The sequence below is a fragment of the Pristiophorus japonicus genome, chromosome 1 (genome assembly GCF_044704955.1).
Source record: "Pristiophorus japonicus isolate sPriJap1 chromosome 1, sPriJap1.hap1, whole genome shotgun sequence".
In the NCBI taxonomy this organism is placed as follows: Eukaryota; Metazoa; Chordata; class Chondrichthyes; family Pristiophoridae; genus Pristiophorus; species Pristiophorus japonicus.
The window spans coordinates 404,994,138-405,014,553 of NC_091977.1; the positions used below are offsets into that span (position 1 = coordinate 404,994,138).

At 46.1% G+C, this 20,416-nt stretch overlaps 1 protein-coding gene across 4 annotated transcripts in view; it reads right to left on the reverse strand.

Annotated features, from left to right (window-relative positions):
- The window catches only part of LOC139275003 (sodium/potassium-transporting ATPase subunit beta-1-interacting protein 3), a 792,762-nt gene that overhangs the window by 27,245 nt on the left and 745,101 nt on the right, over positions 1-20,416 (reverse strand). Inside the window, exon 6 of one of the 4 annotated variants that reach the window (XM_070891853.1) lies at positions 12,010-12,091. The exons of 2 other annotated variants lie outside the window; for them this stretch is intronic. In XM_070891853.1, coding sequence (XP_070747954.1) covers positions 12,010-12,091 — 82 coding nt within the window. Of the gene's footprint in view, positions 1-12,009; positions 12,092-20,416 lie in introns of those variants that run through there. One more of the 4 variants, XM_070891878.1, reaches the window with a different exon arrangement.

Sequence of the window (20,416 nt, forward strand, 5' to 3'; positions counted from 1 at the left end):
GGCCTTCAATCCCATCAATTTCCCCAACACAATTTCCCGACTAATAAAGATTTCCCTCAGTTCCTCCTCCTTACTAGACCCTCTGACCCCTTTTATATCCGGAAGGTTGTTTGTGTCCTCCTTAGTGAATACCGAACCAAAGTACTTGTTCAATTGGTCTGCCATTTCTTTGTTCCCAGTTATGACTTCCCCTGATTCTGACTGCAGGGGACCTACGTTTGTCTTTACTAACCTTTTTCTCTTTACATATCTATAGAAACTTTTGCAATCCGCCTTAATGTTCCCTGCAAGCTTCTTCTCGTACTCCATTTTCCCTGCCCTAATCAAACCCTTTGTCCTCCTCTGCTGAGTTCTAAATTTCTCCCAGTCCCCGGGTTCACTGCTATTTCTGGCCAATTTGTATGCCACTTCCTTGGCTTTATTACTATCCCTGATTTCACTGTGTTGAACTTCATTTGCCAATTCTATGCCCATTCTGCAAGTTTATTAATGTCTTCTTGTCATTTGTTGCAGTCCTCCTCAGTATTGACTATCGACTCTAATTTGGTGTCATCTGCAAATTTAGAAATTGTGCATTTGATTCCAAAGTCTAAATCGTTAATATAAATTGTGAACAACAGTGGTGCCAGCACTGATCCTTGTCATCATCATCATAGGCGGTCCCTTGAAACGAGGATGACTTGCTTCCACGCCGAAAAGGGATGAGTTCACAGGTGTTTCAATGAAGGACCTGATATTCCGGATCCTGAACTACATCCTGAAGGGTGGAAGATGCCTGTGCGTGGATTTTTTTCAAGTGTGGTGGCTGTTGCACCCCAGCCACCACACGGGCTTGACAGAGCTAGGTCTTGGTCCAGTGGCAAGGATTATCCAAGACGACTGGAGACTAGCTCTGCTGCACGGACCTAGTGCGCACACATGTTGCAGTGTGGGCTGGCCCATGCTGCCCCTGGGCCCTCGCCTCGTGGAATCCTTGTAGATCCTTGTGCAACACCACTATCTACCTTCAGCTGCTGGGAATAGCTACCTTTTACCCCTACTCTCTGCTTTCTGTCTTGAAACCAGCTAGCTATCAATTCTGCTACTTGTCCCTTGACTCTGCACTCTCTGACCTTATTCATCAGTCTATTATGGGGTCCCTGATCGAGGGCCTTTTGAAAATCTAGAAAAATTACATTTACTGCATTGCTCTTGTTTACTCTCTGTTACCTCTTCAAAAGTTCAATTAGGTTAGCAAGCAAGACGTTTCATTATTATATTTTCGGTTTCTAGATGTTCTTCTATTTTCTCCTTTAGTATGGATTCCATTATTTTTCCTACCACCAATGTTAAGCTGACTGGTCCACAGTTCCCTGGACATGTTCTATCTCCCTTCTTAAATATAGGTATTACTTGGCACTATAATCCAACCCTAATCTTTTTACATCATTTTTTTTGCATCAGATGCTGTTTTTAGCCTTTGAAATAAAATCATTTTCAACCTCTTAATTTTTTCTTATCTATGGGGAAATTCAGAGCAAACTCCTGACTAAGTAGGCACTCTAAGAAGCTCATTATCTGTGGCCTATGAATAAATATAATGTAATGTTGTTTAGTCTCCCAAGGGATATGTTCTTATTCCTTATCAAAATGATTTTTGCTGCAGATTTAAATTAATATAATTAATCCTGACTTCAAAACACTAATTTTAAATACCATCTGCTTAGATCACTCATTTATTTTTCAAAGCCTTTTTTACTTCCTATCTTTTTTATTCTGTGTGTTTGTTCCTCTCTATACAATCTCTTTGCAGCTTCTGCCCTGCTTCCAGCTCCGGAGTTACTTAAAGAAGTAGGCACCACACGAAGGGAATGTTATACTGTCTGAGGATTTTCTCTGACTCCAGGCCCAATTTTCAAGCATGGTGCTAGGCAGATGCAAATTCCATTGTTTATGTAATCCTGTAAATCTTCAGTGACACTCAGCTAATTTCAAAACTGGTGCAAATGTGTGCCATGGTATATCAATGAAACAGTAAATCTGAAAATAATGCACAGCATTCAGATGCCATGAGTTATAAACTAAGCAAACTTTATTTAGCTATATTTTTACCTAGATTGATCTAATGAATGACTGAACAATGTATTCAAACATTGTTTTTTTTTACATAGAGCACCGGGTGGTACTGAGATTTAAATCTTGTCCTTTAATCTATGGGATCTGGGTTTGAATCCTGACCAGAATGATGAGATGAAAGTTTCCTCGCTGCTGGCAATTTTAACCATATTTCTTATGGACATACATCGGAGGAGTCCTGGATTATCTGTGATGTTATGATTTTATTGTCAAAAATACTGTTTATCCTGTCTGATGGACTGTGCCAAAAATATTTTTTTTCCCATTCTATCTATTAAATTAATAGACACAAAAGTTTTAATACAGACTTTTCAGTTGTGTTTTGGATAGTTTCCAAAGTGTCTTTTGTAGAAAAATGAAAGAAAAATGTTTAAATAATGGTGTTTTGATAGAATAGATAGGGAGAAACTGTTTCCACTGGCAGGAATGTCAGTAACCAGAGGACACAGATTTAAGATCATTGGTAAAAGAGCCTGGGGGGAGATGAGGACAATTGTTTTTTAACTCAACGAGTTATGATGATCTGGAATGCACTGCCCCAAAGGGTGGTGGAAACAGATTCAATAGTAACTGTCAATAAGGAATTGGATTTGAATAGCTCTTTCAGAGAGCTGGCACAGGCATAATGGGCCGAATGGTCTTTTTCCATGTTGCACTATTCTACAATTCTATGATACCTCTTTCTTTGCTGTTCTCACACCTGGCACCAACAGCATTCTCTTCTCACATGGTAGCTCTTGCAGAACCAACAACTTCTCTCAGGACTTCTTCCTCAGCACATTCTGGCCATTTGACTTTCCATTCATCACTTCCCCATCCAGCTTTGCTAAGGCCACTAGGGAAGCACTTCATAGGAGTAACTGAGTTAGTAAACCTCCTCCAAATGCAGGCCACTCTGGTTGACAAGGTTGTGCAGAATGCAGCACACCACTATGATGCGAGAGACTCTTTGTGGAGCTAATAGCAGGGAGCTCCAGACCTGCTGAGACACCCGAACCACTGAGGAGTCCTTTGGTGTGCTCAATTATAATCCTAGTGGTCCCATAGCATTTATTAAACCTGTGTTGTTCAGGCGTGGTGTGGTTGCAGAGGGTGTCCCTTCTTGCTGTCCAGAGGAGGCGGGAGTCCTTCCTCTATTTAGTGGAGATTTGGCCTGGAGGGTGTTGCACGGAGCAGTGCCATGCAATGTTTTTGAGTCAGTTCACGGGCTCCCAGGCCAACTGTAATTTCTGCTGTCTAGAGGAGTCCGTGTTCCATGCATATGTTGAATGTGTGAGGTTGCATCCCCTCTTCCAATATTTGAAGGGGCTGCTCCTCAACTTCTCGTTCCACGCCAGTCCTACACTCCTGATCTTTGGGCACCCTGTGCGGAGGGGAGCGGGCAGGTCGGGAAGGCCTCCTCGTAGGACTGCTCCTGGGCATGGTTAAGGGGGCCATCACTCGGTCCAGGCATCGGGCGGTCGAAAGGGTCATTCAGCCCAACTGCCTGCCTCTCTTCCGTGGTTACATCCGAGCCAGGGTGTCCCTGGAGATGGAGCATGCAGTGTCCACCGGTACGCTCGCGGCCTTCCGCGAGAGGTGGGCGCCGGAGGGACTGGAGTGCATCATCACCCCCGGCAACCAAATTTTAATTTGATTACCTTTGTTTAAAGTTTAATTTGTTTAATTGCCGGTTTTAGTGCCCCCCCCACCCCCTGCTAGCTAGGGGGCACTTGTATAATTTGCATCTCGGTGCCCTCGGGAAAATAAAAGCACAAAAAAGAGGGCACTTGTTTGAAAATGTTTGGTGTGTTCTCCCCCCCCCCCTTTAATCAGGGGACACGTGATTAATTGATTACAACAAAAGAATTGTTGAGCTGTTGTCACCATCTTGCCATCTAGAGGAGGTGGGGGTCCCCAATGGAGTGCTCTCTACGTGGGAGTCCTCCCCTATTTATTGGGGTCTTGGCCTGGAGGGTGTTGCACGGAGCAGTCCCATGCAATAAGTTTTTAAGTCGGTTCACGGGCCCCCAGGCCGCCTGCAATTTCTGCGGTCTGGAGGAGTCCGTGTTCCATGTTTTTATGGAATGTGTGAGGTTGCAGCCACTATTCCACTATTTGAAGGGGCAGCTCCTCAAATTCTGGTTGCACTTCAGTCCCACACTCCTGATCTTTGGGCACCCTGTGCGGAGGGGAGCAGGTAGGTCCGAGGGCCTCCTCATAGGACTGCTCCTGGACACGGCCAAGGGGGCCATCAGCCGGTCCACGCAGCGGGCAGTCGAGGGGGTCGTTCAGCTCGACTGCCTGCCTCTCTTCCGCGGTTACATCCGAGCCAGGGTGTCCCTGGAGATGGCGCACGCGGTGTCCACCAGTACGCTCGCGGCCTTCTGCGAGAGGTGGGCGCTGGAGGGACTGGAGTGCATCATCACCCCCGGCAAACAAATTTCAATTTGATTTTATATGTTTTAAAGTTTAATTTGTTTTATTGCCGGGTTTTAGTGTCCCCCTCCAATTTTAGCCAGGGGGCACTTGTATAATTTGTGGTTTTAGTGCCCAAGAACCCCCCAAAAAAAACAAAAAAAAAGAGCAACTTGTAAACTGTTTGGAATGTCCCCCCCCCTTTAATAAGGGGGCACTTGATTTAATGTTTATTTATTGTTCCCTCAAAAGAGTTGTTGAGCTGTTGTCACCATCTTGCCATCCAGAGGAGGTGGGGGTCCCCGATGGAGTGCTCTCTACGCAGGAGTCCTCCCCTTATTTTTTGGGGACTTGGCCTGGAGGGTGTTGCACGGAGCAGCCCCATGCAATAAATTTTTAAGTCGGTTCACGGCCTCACAGAACGCCTGCAATTTCTGTGGTCTGGAGGAGTCTGTGTCACATGTTTTTATGGAATGTGCGAGGTTGCAGCCACTATTCCATTATTTGAAGGGGCTGCTCCTCAAATTCTGGCTGCACTTCAGTCCCACACTCCTGATCTTTAGGCACCCTGTGCGGAGGGGAGCGGGTAGGTCCGAGGGCCTCCTCGTAGGACTGCTCCTGGGCACGGCCAAGGGTGCCATCAGCCGGTCCAGCCAGCAGGCGGTCGAGGGGGTCGTTCAGCCCGACTGCCTGCCTCTCTTCCGCGGTTACATCCAAGCCAGAGTGTCCCTGGAGATGGAGCACACGGTGTCCACCGGTACGCTCGCGGCCTTCCGCGAGAGGTGGGCGCCGGAGAGACTGGAGTGCATCATCACCCCCGGCAACCAAATTTTAATTCGATTTTATGTCTAAATGTTAATTTGTTTAATTTGCCGGTTTTAGTGCCCCCCCCCCCCTCCACTTTTAGCCAGGGGGCACTTGTATAATTTGTGTTTTTAGTGCCCTCAAAAAAAAACAAAGCGAAAAACAAGGGGGCACGTGTTTGAAAGTGTTTGGTGTCCCACCGCTTCCCCCCCTCCTTTAATCAGGGGGCACTTGATTTGATTGTTCACAACAAAATAGTTGTTGAGCTGTTGGCACCATCTTGCCATCTGGAGGAGGCGGGAGACCCCAATGAAGTGATTTCTACGTGGGAGTCCTCCCCTTAGTTATTGGGGACTTGGCCTGGAGGGTGTTGTACGGTGCAGTCCCGTGCAATAAGTTTTTAAGTTGGTTCATGGGCTCCCAGGCCGCCTGCAATTTCTGCGGTCTGGAGGAGTGAGTGTTCCATGTTTTTATGGAGTGTGTGAGGTTGCAGCTCCTGTTCCATTATTTGAAGGGGCTGCTCCTCAAATTCTGGTTGCACTTCAGTCCCACACTCCTGATCTTTGGGCACTCTGTGCAGAGGGGAGCGGGCAGGTCGGAAGGCCTCCTCATAGGACTGCTCCTGGGTATGGCCAAGGGGGCCATCAGCTGGTCCAGGCAGCGGGCGGTCGAGGGGTCGTTCAGCCCGACTGCCTGCCTCTCTTCCGCGGTTACATCTGAGCCAGGGTGTCCCTGGAGATGGAGCATGCGGTGTCCACCGGTACGCTCGCGGCCTTCCGCGAAAGATGGGCGCAGGAGGGACTGGAGTGCATCATCACCTCCGCAACCAAATTTTAATTTGATTTTATGTCTAAAGTTCAATTTGTTAAATTTGCCGGTTTTAGTGCCCTCCCTCCCCCCCCCCCCACCCTTTTAGCTAGGGGGCACTTGTATAATTTCTGTTTTTAGTGCCCTAACTCCCCCCGCCCCCCCAAAAAAGCGGCACTGGAAAGGAGGTGTGACCCCCCCCTTGCAGGGGGCATTTGTTTAAAGTGCACAACTAAAATAGTTGAACTGGTAATGTGTAGTGTGATTGTTAAACCTTTTGCTAATAAACCAACTCGTTATTAATAGCAATGTGTTGCTATGGTCATGTTCTACAGGGCTGTAGTAATACACGCCCTCCTGTATGGCCCAGAGACATGGACAATGTACAGTAGACACCTCAAATCGCTGGAGAAATACCACGAATGATGTCTCTGCAAGATCCTGCAAATCCCCTGGGAGGACAGATGCACCAACATTAGTGTCCTCGACCAGGCCAACATCCCCAGCATTGAGGCACTGACCACACTCGATCAGCTCCGCTGGGCAGGCCACATTGTTCGTGTGCCTGACACAAGACTCCCAAAGCAAGCGCTCTACTTGGAACTCCTTCACGGCAAATGAGCCGAAGGTGGGCAGAGGAAATGTTTCAAGGATACCCTCAAAGCCTCCTTGATAAAGTGCAACATCCCCACCGACACCTGGGTGTCCCTGACCAAAGACCACCCTAATTGGAGGAAGTGCATCCGGGAGGGTGCTGAGCACCTCGAGTCTCATTGCCGAGAGCATGCAGAAATCAAGCGCAGGCAGTAGAAAGAGCGTGCGGCAAACCAGTCCCACCCACCCATTCCCTCAACGACTGTCTGTCCCACCTGTGACAGGTGTTATATATGTCTGTCAACCTCATCAAAATGTAAGACTTGCCACTAGGGGGCACACCTGTTAAAGACCTAAGGGTCACCTGTGCACCCTGAGACAAACAGGTATAAAAGGTGACTCACCATGCTGCTTCTCCACTCTGGAGTCTGAAAAAAGAGACCAAGGTCACAACAGCTTGAGCTTGCAATACAGTTCTGTGGATTTATTCTGAACATAACAAATTGGCGACGAGTAATGGATCACGAACTTTCATATGGTAATAGCTGCCATTGGTATTCTTGAGAGATTTGTTGAGGGTGATGATTGGGAAGCCTTCATTGAGCGCCTCGACCAGTACGTCATGGCCAACGAACTGGACAAGGCTGGACAAGCGCAGGGCAATTCTCCTCACCGTATGTGGGTCTTCAATGTATGGCCTCCTCAAAAATTTGCTGGCACCGGTCAAACCAATGGACAAGACTTACACAGAGCTGTGTACGCTGGTTAGAGAACACCTCAAGCCAAAGGAGAGCATCTTGATGGCCAGGTATTGCTTTTACATGCACCATCGCTCAGAGGGCCAGAACGTGGCGAGTTTTGTCGCCGATCTGAGATGCCTTGAGGGACAGTGCGAATTTGCAGGATCCTTGGGGGAAATGTTGTGGAACTTTATCGTGCTTGGAATTGGCCACGAGGTCATTCTTCGCAAACTGTTATCTGCCGAATCCGTAGATCTGAGCAAGGCCATCATGTTAGCCCAAGCCTTCATCTCCACGAGCGATAACATGCAACAGATATCTTCACAGAATCGAAGCTCACCGGCAAGTACTGTGCATAAAATAATATTTTTAGCAGGCAGAACAGTACAGGGCAGGGCCCACACGACTGCAGAGAACAGACCTAGGCCTAGACTGACTCAGTGTCCGCCGTGGAGCGTGAATGCGTATCCATTAACACCATGTTGGCGCTGCGGGGGCAGTCATAGAGCTCATCAATGTCGATTCAAGCCCTATGTGTGCAAGGGCTGTGGAACAGTGGGGCACCTCCAGTGAATGTGCAAATGATCTCTAACTCACCACGTGGTAGAGTCAGGAGAGGATGACCGATCCAGTGAGGATCACGCCGAACGAGCAGGAGAGGCAACTCAACCTGAGGATAAAGAGGAAGTATATGGGATACACACCTTCAACACCAAAAGCCCTCCGATAATGTTAAAAGTTAAACTTAATGCCACTCCAATCTCCATGGAATTGGACACGGGGGCGAGTCAATCAGTTATGAGCCAGAAGGCAGTCGAGAGGATTTGGGGCGACAGAGCACAACGACCCAAGCTGATCCCGATTCAGGCAAAGCTGCGCACCTACACCAAGGAACTGATACCTGTTATTGGTAGTGCAGACATAAGAGTATCCCATGAGGGAGCGGTGCACGATTTACCACTGTGGATTGTTCCAGGTGTTGGGCCAACGCTGCTTGGTAGAAGGTGAATGGGGAAGATTCGATGGAACTGGGAAGACCTCTGCGTACCTTCTCCGGTGAACGCCGTCTCCCCTTTTCAAAGGCTGAGCAAACCCCCACCTTCAGCTGAACCAGGCATCGAAGTGCAGATCCATTTGCAGATCCCTGAGGCACAGGCCACTCATCACGACCACAAGGAGGTGAAGATCAACCGAGCAGCAGTACAGGCATGATACCCACCACCCAAAGCCGACGATGATGGAAGAGGCTCCAGGTCGACCAAGCAGAGTGGGATTCCGGCCAAAATTATCCGAATCCATCTTCTCAACACCAGAGGCCAAATCCCTGGGGAGGAAGATCGCGGCAGTCGGCATCACGGACACAGACGAGAGGGCGTCCAGACCATGGGACGAGAGTGCGTCCAGACCACGGGACAAAGGTGCGTCCAGACCACGGGACGAGAGAGCGTCCAGACCATGGGAGATCGCCACAACGGAACGGAGGAATGTGTCGCCCAGCAAGGAAGAAGACTGGGTTTGGGGCAAAGGTAAAGGGGCAGCCGCTGTGAAGGCCAGGAACCCACTACGTTCCAATAAGTTGTTTGCACTGTGTAACCCATGTAAGCATTCTTTCGCGGCCAATGATGTACTATCATATGGGGTCGGGGGGACCTTGCAACAAGCCAAAGTAGCGAACGAACACCAACCGGTAGTATATGTATCTGACAAAATACTTGTAACAAGTGATGTGTTATCATACGGGGTCGGTTGTGTTGTACAGCAAACCAAAGTAGCGGGCGAACCCCAACCAGTTGTATATATATCTAACAAAGTATTTGTAGCAAGTGATGTGTTACCGTACGGGGTCGGGAGTGTTATGCAGCACGCCAAAGTAGCGGGCAAGCCCCAAACAGCTGAACATGTATCCAATAAGTTAACTAAGGCAGCAGCCTGTATTCATGGAACAAAAGAGTCGTACCAAAGAGTGTCCCAATATTTGCTCAAGTCAGACACAGTTTTGGGAGGGCAGAGGCACCATTATCGATGCGTTGTTTCGAGAATGTCTAACACTGTCTGTGCACTGTAACATGATCTGCCACGGGCCAGGCACTGAGAATGGTACTAATGTTCTCAGTTGGCCACCGTTGCCCACCACTGGGGGTGGAAACGGCGCAGCCTGCAGACCCATTCGTGGTCGTGGAAGTGCTAGAAAGCGAGGTGCCAACCGTAACGGCCCCCAGTTTAGGACCTGGACCAGTCAGGATCCTACGTTACCGCCTGCCAAAGGTGAACTGCTAGACGGGATGTTACAACCTATCCGCCGCAAAGACGAAACATTGCAAAGCAAGGCAGGGCGGCTACACACAGTCGGTGATCCGGGGCCCCCATACTATGGCCCAGGATCCACGGGGACCACAAGGCCTCCCGCCACTTCTGAAAGTCTCAAGGCCCTTGCGGCCATCCTGGGCTTGCCAGACCTCAGGGTCAGCGACAATAGTCCGGAGTAGGCAGCCCAAATCACAAAGCCAAGCACCACGCGTGTCACAGTAGACTCCCTACAGACCCGGGGTGCTACGCAGTCACCAAACAGAATCACTCAGAACCGAGCCATCCATATGCTATCAGCAGAGAATGCACCATGATCGCACGGCCTCTCCAAGCGTCATCAGAATAAGTGATGTAGATCATGTTCAGGGCCCCAGTTGGGCCGCTCGCACCGTATTAGCCAAAGGGAGGAATGGAGTCTGTGTGATGAAAACAGAGCATTTGATTGTGAAACCATGTACTGGGCTAACGGGTAAAGCATTTAGTCCAGACCAAACTGTGAACTACAAATAACCAGGAACTACTGTGAAAGGACCTGGCTCTCAGCGACCCACTAACACATCGACCTCGCCGTCAACCACAAGATGAACCCACCAGGTCAGGACTTCAACCCAGGCGATCGACCGGGGGACGCAGGACGCCAGATCGCCTCAACTTGCAAATAACTTGTACACAAGACTTGGGGGGGGGAGAGTGATGTTATTTATGTATGTAAACCTCACCAAAATGTAAGACTTGCCACTAGGGGGTACACCTGTGGGAGACCTAAGGGTCACCTGTGCACCCTGGGGCAAGCAGGTATAAAAGGTGATCCACCATGTTGCTTCTCCACTCTGGAGTCTGAATAAAGAGACCAAGGTCACAATAGCTTGAGCTTGCGATACAGTCCTGTGGATTTATTCTGAACATAACCACAGAGACTGTGATTCTCGTATTGGACTGTTCAGTCGCCTAAGGATTCATTTTTAGAATGGAAGCATGTCTTCCACGATTCCGAGGGACTGCCTATGATGATGATGCTATGAATTCTTAAGCAAAGACCCCATGATAAGCTGTGCGAGCTTTATCAAGGTAAGTAAGTCAAAAAATCTCAAGGAATCAATCTGGAAGCTGTAATCTCTATTGGCAATTTGAACAGCACGATGGCACACAGATCCCTATAATCATTTTCCTGCAGGTGAGTGCCCCATTAAATAGTGCTTCCAGTGGCCCTGGGAAACCAATCCTGCAAGATTTTACTAGCGAGTTTTGCACTGGTACAATTTTTAAATTAAGATTACATTGCAGTCCTAATGATATCATATGGCCCCGATTTGCATGCATTCATGACAGTTGCTGGCAGTTGCTTTGGCCAACTAAAAAAAGTGTGCAGTTAGAATGGTGATCAGCAGGAAAGCAGTGGGAATGGGGCAGTAAGTAACAGCGCACCGCCCCATTGCTGCCAGGTGAGGTGGGTTAAAATTATCTCTAAAGATTAGGTCAAATTTAACTTGGGTTAGCAAAATTCCCTTCACTCTGCATCAATAATATGCTTTAACCCTCTGCGCTAAGAGTAGCTTCCAATACAGCACCAGTATGAACATCTCCATTTCCAATCATCAGCCACTATGGTCTCTCTGAGTGATGGTGGTGATATCAGAGTCAGCACAGTAATACACAGGATAGTAAAACAGTGATATTAACAATTAAGTAAGAGCCTTCTAAAACAAGAAGGTTTCCATTTTCATTTTAACTACTGTGGCTGCTGTAACTAAGATTAAAGTTGCTACATTTGAAATGTTTTAAGAATGTAGATCATATACTCTGCGTTTCTACCATGGGTTTAAAGTATTAGCTTAATAGTACTGATTCTGCAAGCGTGCAGCAATGCAAGCAATTGCTGGTATACATTTAAAGCAGTCATATATTGAGCAGTATACAACACCTACATACAACAGAACTTGGTTATAATGAACTCAACTACTACACATTCCTTCTTATAGCACATATATTTATCCTCAGTCCTGTCTGTAGCTCCATCAATACAATAAGAGTTCAGGCATTAATAAATAAACCTGTAATAAGAATTATATTTGTGCACCCTTTATGTTTGTATTTACAAGGTTCAACTGTAATAGAATGACTGTGATGTGCTATAATAGTAAGTATTAAAATTGCACAGCAAATAATGAGGGTAGGTTAATTTATTAATTTAGTTTCTATTCCTGTGGATTAGTATTGTTATATTAAAACACCAAACCTTACTTACAGGTAAACAGGCGTTAACTGTACATGGGAGGGTTTCTGGGGAGCGTGGTAGGAGTATGAATCAAGTCCACCTATGAAATCAACTGAAACCACAACACAACCACAAATAAATGCACAGATCCACAAATGAAAAAAATGAAATGAATAAAGCTACAAAAAAGATACAAACTGATAAATATTAAATAGAAATAAAAATGCCAACACTCAAGAAAAACAAATAACATTGTTGGCCTAACATTCCTTGGTTGGCTATTTTAGTAGATGCTTTAACCCATTTCACAAAGATGAGGGATATTGAATTTGTCTTTCCATAGGAACCTATGAAAACATTCACTGCATCTTGAATGATTCCAGAGTTTTGTCTCCATTATCCTACCTGGAAAATCATTCATTGGATGAATAAGTGATTTCTAAAATCAATTCTGACATTTATTTTGCCAGTTTAATTCCTTATTTATTTTAAATGGGTTAATACTTCCATTAAAACAGTAGGCAGGGGAACTCATTATCTGTTCATCCACTAATATCAGTAGCACATTTCTAGCCTATGTTTGGGATGGTGGAAAAGTTGTATACTATTTGTAAGCAAAATACAGGCTGTTCAAGATGTCCACGATGGAGAATGGAATACTTTGCTGTTCAAGTCTTAGCATCAAAAGAGCAATTTTCCAACTTTGCATGCCCAAATTTCTGATATATGCTACTGGGATAAGGAGCTTCCCGCCAAACAGTGCAATGTTGGAAAATAACCCAAGTGTAGCTAAGGAATGGCCATTGTTTTGATTCCCCTCCAGTTCACAGAGTTAGTCTTCCTTAATTTACAGTTCCAGAGGAATTCACTCTGCTGCTTGCTATAGGCACAAACTCCTGATCTCACAAAACTATTGCATGGTCAAGAATTTCCATTCACAGTTGCAGCAGATTTCTATTCTCAGAGCAGCAACAAGAGCAGCATCTGGAAGTAAAGTTGGGAGGCAAAGTGGGGAGGATGGTGCACTTTTCATGGGGTGGCACTATTTTATCAAATTCAGCAATTAAACACGGTCACAATTTTCCAGTGGCCATGGCTATGGGTTCGATAAAGAAAAAAGTCTTGCGTTTATATAGCACCTTTCACAATCACTGGACATCCCAAAGCACTTTACAGCCAATTAAGTGAAGTGTAGTCACTGTTGTAATGTGGGAAACGCAGTAGCCAATTTGCACACAGCAAGGTCCCACAAACAGCAATGTGATAATGACCAGATAATCTGTTTTTGTTATGTTGATTGAGGGATAAATATTGGCTAAGACACCGGGGATAATTCCCCTGCTCTTCTTCGAAATAGTGCCATGGGATCTTTTACTTCCAGAGAGAACAGACGGGGTCGTGGTTTAATGTTTCATCCAAAAGACGGCACCTCCGACAGTGCAGCACTTCCTCAGCACTGCTTGGAGTGTCAGCCTTGATTTTTGTGCTCAAGTCTCTGGAGTGGGACTTGAACCCATAATCTTTTTACTCAGAGGTGAGGGTGCTACCCACTGAGCCACTGGCAGGGAAACACCATCTACACTATCCTAACTATCTGCTCAGAGTAAATTTTGCTACACCAATGTAACATTTCTGCTTCCTAAACAAGCAATCACATCTCATGTGATTCCTAATTTAATACCAATTAATGTCAAATTGTGGGCAATTATATGCATTGGACCAGCACCTCAGGACTCATTTTTAGAGTGGAAGAAAGTCTTCCTCGATTCCGAGGTACTGCCTATGATGATGCTAGACCAGCAGCGACAGGGAAATGGATTGAGACTGCCCAACTATATTTCACCTAGGATCATTAGGGCTGTCTGAAAATTGAAACTTTCTCAATCTGGGCTGATGCTGTTTTTGAGATGTGATACAAATACTTTCTAAATGTTATCTAACAACTGCCCCTCTATGTAAAAGGAGATGGTACAGTTCTATACTGCATTAAATCCTGTTTTTGGCAACCTCCAAAACACTAATTTCAACATTTTTGTCCTTGTATTTCAGTCTTTCCATAGCCTCTTCCCTCCATGTCTCTGCTAACTCCTTCAGCTCTGTTTCATAACTAAAACTACCTATTTCCACCTCCGTAACATTGCCCATCTCTGCTCGTGCCTCAGCATGTCTGCTGCTGAAACCTTCCTCCATGCCTTTGTTACCTCAGACTTGACAACTCCAACGCACTCCTGGCTGGCCTCCCATATTCGACCCTACACAAACTTGAGGTCATCCAAAACTCAGCAGCCCGTGTCCTAACTTGCACCAAGTCCTGCTCACCCATCACCCCTGTGCTTGCCGACCTATATTGGCTCCCGGTTAAGCAATGCCTCGATTTCAAAATTCTCATCCTTGTTTACAAATCCCGCCATGGTCTTGCCCCTCCCTATTTCTGTAATCTCCTTCAGCCTCACAACCCCCCCGCTGCCCCCTTGAGCACCCCTGATTATAACTGTTCAACCATTGGTTGCTATGCCTTCAGCTGCTTACACCCCAAGCTCTGGAACTCCCTCCCTAAACCTCTCCACCTCTCTTTTCTCCTTTAAGACGCTGCTTAAAATCTACCTCTTTGACCAAGCTTTTTGTCATCTGCCGTAATTTCTTCTTATGTGGCTCGGTGTCTAATTTATTTGTTTTATCTTAAAACATCCCTGTGAAGCTGCTGCGGATGTTTTACAACAACAACTTTTATTTATATAGCATCTTTAACGTAGTAACAGCGCACTCTGGCAAACTGTGAAAACTGGTCTCGGGACCCGGATGTGTGGTCTCTCACTGATGACTTTTATAAACTCTTTTACAGGTGATTAGAAAGGGAGGATTTGCAGATGGGAAACATGAACCAAAGATCACCAAAATCTGACAGGTTGAAGCGGAACAGGTCGGGAGCAGCGAGGCCCATAAAAGGGGCCCAGAAGGCTGGAGAAGCAGCGGAGCTCGCAGCGGAGCAGGTCGGGAGCAGTGAGGCCCATAAAACGGGCCCAGCAAGCGGGAAGAGGCTAGCTGGTGCAGGCGCAGAAGGTAAATAAAGAAGCAAAAAGAAATCGAAGTGTGATGTCACAGCCAAGTGGGTAAGTGATTAGCTGGTGGATTGGTGAATATTTAATCTTTTTCTTTTTCTTTTCTTATCGTTAAGAAACCTTTGGTGTTGTTAACAATTAGGTTAATTTAAGGGTTAAGTCATGGCAGGAGAGCCCAGACCCATGTCATGCTCCTCCTGTGCTATGTGGGAAGTCAGGGACGCTTCCAGTGTCCCTGACAACTACATGTGCAGGAAGTGCATCCAGCTGCAGCTCCTACTGTGGAGCATCCGCGATGCTGAGGATTCCGTGAATAGCACGTTTAGTGAATTGGTCACACTGCAGGTAAAGGTTACACAGACAGATGGGGAATGAGTGACCATCAGGCAGAGCAGTGGAAGGAAGGTAGTGCAGGGGTCCCCTGCAGTCATCTCCCTCCAAAACAGATACACCACCTTGGGTACTGTTGGGGGAGATGTCTCATCAGGGGAAGGCAGCAGCAGCCAAGTTCATGACAGCAGGGGTGGCTCTGCTGCACAGAAGGGCAGGAAAAAGAGTGGGATAGCTATAGTGATATGGGGATTCTATTATAAGGGGAATAGATAGGCGTTTCTGCGGCCACAAACGAGACTCCAGGATAGTATGTTGTCTCCCTGGTGCAAGGGTCAAAGATGTCTCGGAGAGGCTGCAGCGCATTCTGGAGGGGAAGGGTGAACAGCCAGCTGTCGTGGTACATATAGGTACCAACGATATAGGTAAAAAACGGGATGAGGGCCTACAAGCTGAATTTAGGGAGCTAGGAGTTAAATTAAAAAGTAGGACCTCAAAGGTAGTAATCTCAGGATTGCTACCAGTGCCTCGTGCTAGTCAGAGTAGGAATTGCAGGATAAGTCAGATGAATACGTGGCTTGAGGAATGGTGCAAGGGGAGGGATTCAAATTCTGGGACATTGGAACTGGTTCTGGGGGAGTTGGGACCAGTACAAACCGGATGGTCTGGACCTGGGCAGGACCGGAACCGATGTCCTAGGGGGAGTGTTTGCTAGTGCTGTTGGGGAAGGTTTAAACTAAAATGGCAGGGGGATGGGAATCCATGCAGGGAGGCAGAAGGAAGTAAAAAGGGGGAAGAAGCAAAAGGTAGGAAGGAGAAAAGCAAGAGTGAAGGGCAGAGAAATCAAGGTCAAAAATCAGAAAGGGCCACATTACGACATAATTCTAAAAGGACAAAGAGTTTAAAAAAAACAAGCCTGAAGGTTCTGAGTCTCATGGGTGACTTTAATCTACATATTGATTGGGCTAACCAAACTGGTAGCAATATGGTGGAGGAGGATTTCCTGGATGGTTTTCTAGACCAATATGTCGAGGAACCAACTAGAGAGCAGGCCATCCTAGACTGGGTCTTGTGTAACAAGAGAGGATTAATTAGCAATCTGGTCATGTGGGGTCCCTTGGGGAAGAGTGACCATAATATGATAGAATTCTTCTTTAAAATGGAGAGTGACACCGTTAATTCAGAGACTAGGGTCCTGAACTTAAAGAAAGGAAACTTCGACGGTATGAGACGTGAATTGGATAGGATAGACTGGAGAATGATACTTAAAAGGTTGACGGTGGATAGGCAATGGCAGACATTTAAATATCACATGGATGAACTATAATAACTGAACATCCCTGTCTGGTGTAAGAATTAAAAAGGAAGGTGGCTCAACTGTGGCTAACAAGAGAAATTAGGGAACGTGTTAAATCCAAGGAAGAGGCAAATAAATTGGCCAGAAAAAGCAGTAAACCTGAGGACTGGGAGAAATTTAGAATTCAGCAGAGGAGGACTAAAGGTTTAATTAGGAGGGGGAAAATAGAGTATGAGAGTAAGTTTGCGGGGAGCATAAAAACTGACTGTAAAAGCTTCTATAGAAATATGAAGAGAAAAAGATTAGTGAAGACTAATGTAGGTTCCGTGCAGTCAGAATCATGTGAATTCATAATGGGGAACAAGGAAATGGCAGACCAACTGAATAAATACTTTGGTTCTATCTTCACTAAGGAAGACATAAATAACCTCCAGAAAATACTAAGGGACTGAGGGTCTAGTGAGAAGGGGGAACTGAGGGAAATCCTTATTAGTCAGGAAATGGTGTTGGGGAAATTGAAGGGACTAAAGGCCGATAAATCCCAGGGCCTGATAGTCCGCATCCCAGAGTACTTAAGGAAGTGGCCCTAGAAATAGTAGATGCATTGGTGGTCATTTTTCAACATTCCATGGACTCTAGTTCCGTTCCTATGGATTGGAGGGTAGGTAATGTAACACCATTTTTAAAAAAAGGAGGGAGAGAAAAAACAGGGAATTATAGACCGGTTAGCCTGACATCGGTGGTGGGGAAAATGCTGGAATCAATTATTAAAGATGTAATAGCAGCGCATTTGGAAAGCAGTGACAGGATCGGTCCAAGTAAGCATGGATTTATGAAAGGGAAATCGTGCTTGACAAATCTTCCAGAGTTTTTTGAGGATGTAACTAGTAGAGTGGATAAGGGAGAACCAGTGGATGTGGTGCATTTGGACTTCAAAAGGCTTTTGACAAGGTCCCACACAAGAAATTAGTGTGCACCATTAAGGCACATGTTATTGGGGGTAATATATTGACACGGATAGAGAACTGGTTGGCACACAGGAAGCAAAGAGTGGGAATAAACGGGTCCTTTTCAGAATGACAGGCAGTGACTAGTGGGGTGCTGCAGGGTTCAGTGCTGGGACCCCAGCTATTTACAATATACATTAATGATTTAGACGAAGGAATTGAATGTAATATTTCCAAGTTTGGAGATGACACTAAGCTGGGTGGCAGTGTGAGCTGCAAGGAGGATGCTAGGAGGCTGCAGGGGGACTTGGACAGGTTAGGTGAATGGGCAAATGCATGGCAGATGCAGTATAATGTGGATAAGTGTGAGGTTATCCATTTTGGTGGCAAAAACAGGAAGGCAGAATGTTATCTGAATGGTGATAGATTAGTAAAACGGGAGGGGCAGTGAGACCTGGGTGTCATGGTACATCAGTCATTGAAGGTAGGCATGTAGGTACAGCAGGCAGTAAAGAAAGCAAATGGCATGCTGGCCTTCATAGCGAGGGGAATTGAGTATAGGAGCACGGAGGTCTTACTGCAGTTGTACAGGGCGTTGGTGAGACCACACCTTGAGTATTGTGTGCGGTTTTGGTCTACTAATCTGAGGAAGGACATTCTTGCTATTGAGGAAGTGCAGCGAAGGTTCACCAGACTGATTCCTGGGATGGCAGGACTGACATATGAAGAAAGACTGGATCGACTAGGCTTATATTCACTGGAATTTAGAAGAATGAGAGGCGATCTCATAGAAACATATAAAATTCTGACGGGATTGGACAAGTTAGATGCAGGAAGAATGTTCCCGATGTTGGGGAAGTCCAGAACCAGGGGTCACAGTCTAAGGATAAGGGGTAAGCCATTTAGGACTGAGATGAGGAGAAACTTCTTCACTCAGAGAATTGTGAACCTGTGGAATTCTCTACTACAGAAAGTTGTTGAGGCCAGTTCGTTAGATATATTCAAAAAGGAGTTAGATGTGGCCCCTACAGCTTAAGGGATCAAGGGGTATGGAGAGAAAGCAGGAATGGGGTACTGAAGTTGCATGATCAGCCATGATCATATTGAATAGTGGTGCAAGCTTGAAGGATCGAATGGCCTACTCCTGCAACTATTTTCTATGTTTCTATGTTTCTAAAACAAATAAATTTGACACCGAGTCACATAAGAAGAAATTACGGCAGATGACCAAAAGACAAAACAAATAAATCAGCGAGCACTACGTTAAAGGCGCTACATAAATACAAGTTGTTGTTGTTTCTCTGCATGTAGCCCCCACTCTTCATACACTTTTCCCCAACCACTGGCTCATCCTTCAGTCACAGAGTCTTCATCCATCTCGGCCCCACAATCGGGAAAGTTGACTGGAAGTCAATTATAACTCCAGTCATCACCTTTATCATACCATTTCAATGTATTTTTGCCTTTCTGAAGCAATTTATCTGATTTTACTATGGCTGTTATGAGTGTTTTTTGTATTTTTATTTATTCTTCAAATTTTCTACCCTCTACTGAAGGTGGTGATTAATGCTGGAATACATAGAAACATAGAAACAGTGAACATAGGTGCAGGAGTAGGCCATTCGGCCCCTTGAGCCTGCACCGCCATTCAACAAGATCATTGCTGATCATTCACCTCAGTACCCCTTTCCCGCTTTCTCTCCATACCCCTTGATCCCTTTAGCCATAAGGGCCATATCTAACTCCCTCTTGAATATATCTTAATGAACTGGCATCAACAACTCTCTGCGGTAGAGAATTCCACAGGTTCACAACGCTCTGAGTGAAGAAGTTCCTCCTTATCTCGGTCCTAAATGGCTTACCCCGTATCCTTAGACTGTGACCCCTGGTTCTGGACTTCCCCAACATTGGGAACATTCTTCCTGCATCTAGCCTGTCCAATCCCGTCAGAATTTTATATGTTTCTATGAGATCCCCTCTCATTCTTCTAAACTCCAGTGAATACAGGCCCAGTCGATCCAGTCTCTCCTCATATGTCAGTCCTGCCATCCCGGGAATCAGTCTGGTGAACCTTCGCTGCACTCCCTCAATAGCAAGAACGTCCTTCCTCAGATTAGGAAACCAAAACTGAACACCATATTCCAGCTGAAGCCTCACCAAGGCCTTGTACAACTGCAATAAGACCTCGCTGCTCCTATACTCAAATCCCCTAACTATGAAGGCCAACATGCCATTTGCCTTCTTCACATGCCTGCTATACCTGCATGCCAACTTTCAATGACTGATGTACCATGACACCCAGGTCTCGTTGCACCTCGCCTTTTCCTAATCTGCCGCCATTCAGATAATATTCTGCCTTCATGTTTTTGCCACCAAAGTGGATAACCTCACATTTATCCATATTATACTGCATCTGCCATGCATTTGCCCACACACCTAACCTGTCCAAGTCACCCTTCAGCCTCTTAGCATCCTCCTCACAGCTCACACCGCCACCCAGCTTAGTGTCATCTGCAAACTTGGAAATATTACACTCAATTCCTTCATCTAAATCATTCATGTATATTGTAAATAGCTGGGGTCCCAGCACTGAGCCCTGCGGCACCTCACTAGTCACTGCCTGCTGTTCTGAAAAGGACCCAATAATCCTGACTCTCTGCTTCCTTTCTGCCAACCAGTTCTCTATCCACGTCAATGCATTACCTCCAATACCATGTGCTTTAATTTTGCACACCAATCTCTTGTGTGGGACCTTGTCAAAGGCTTTTTGAAAGTCCAAATACACCACATCCACTGGTTCTCCC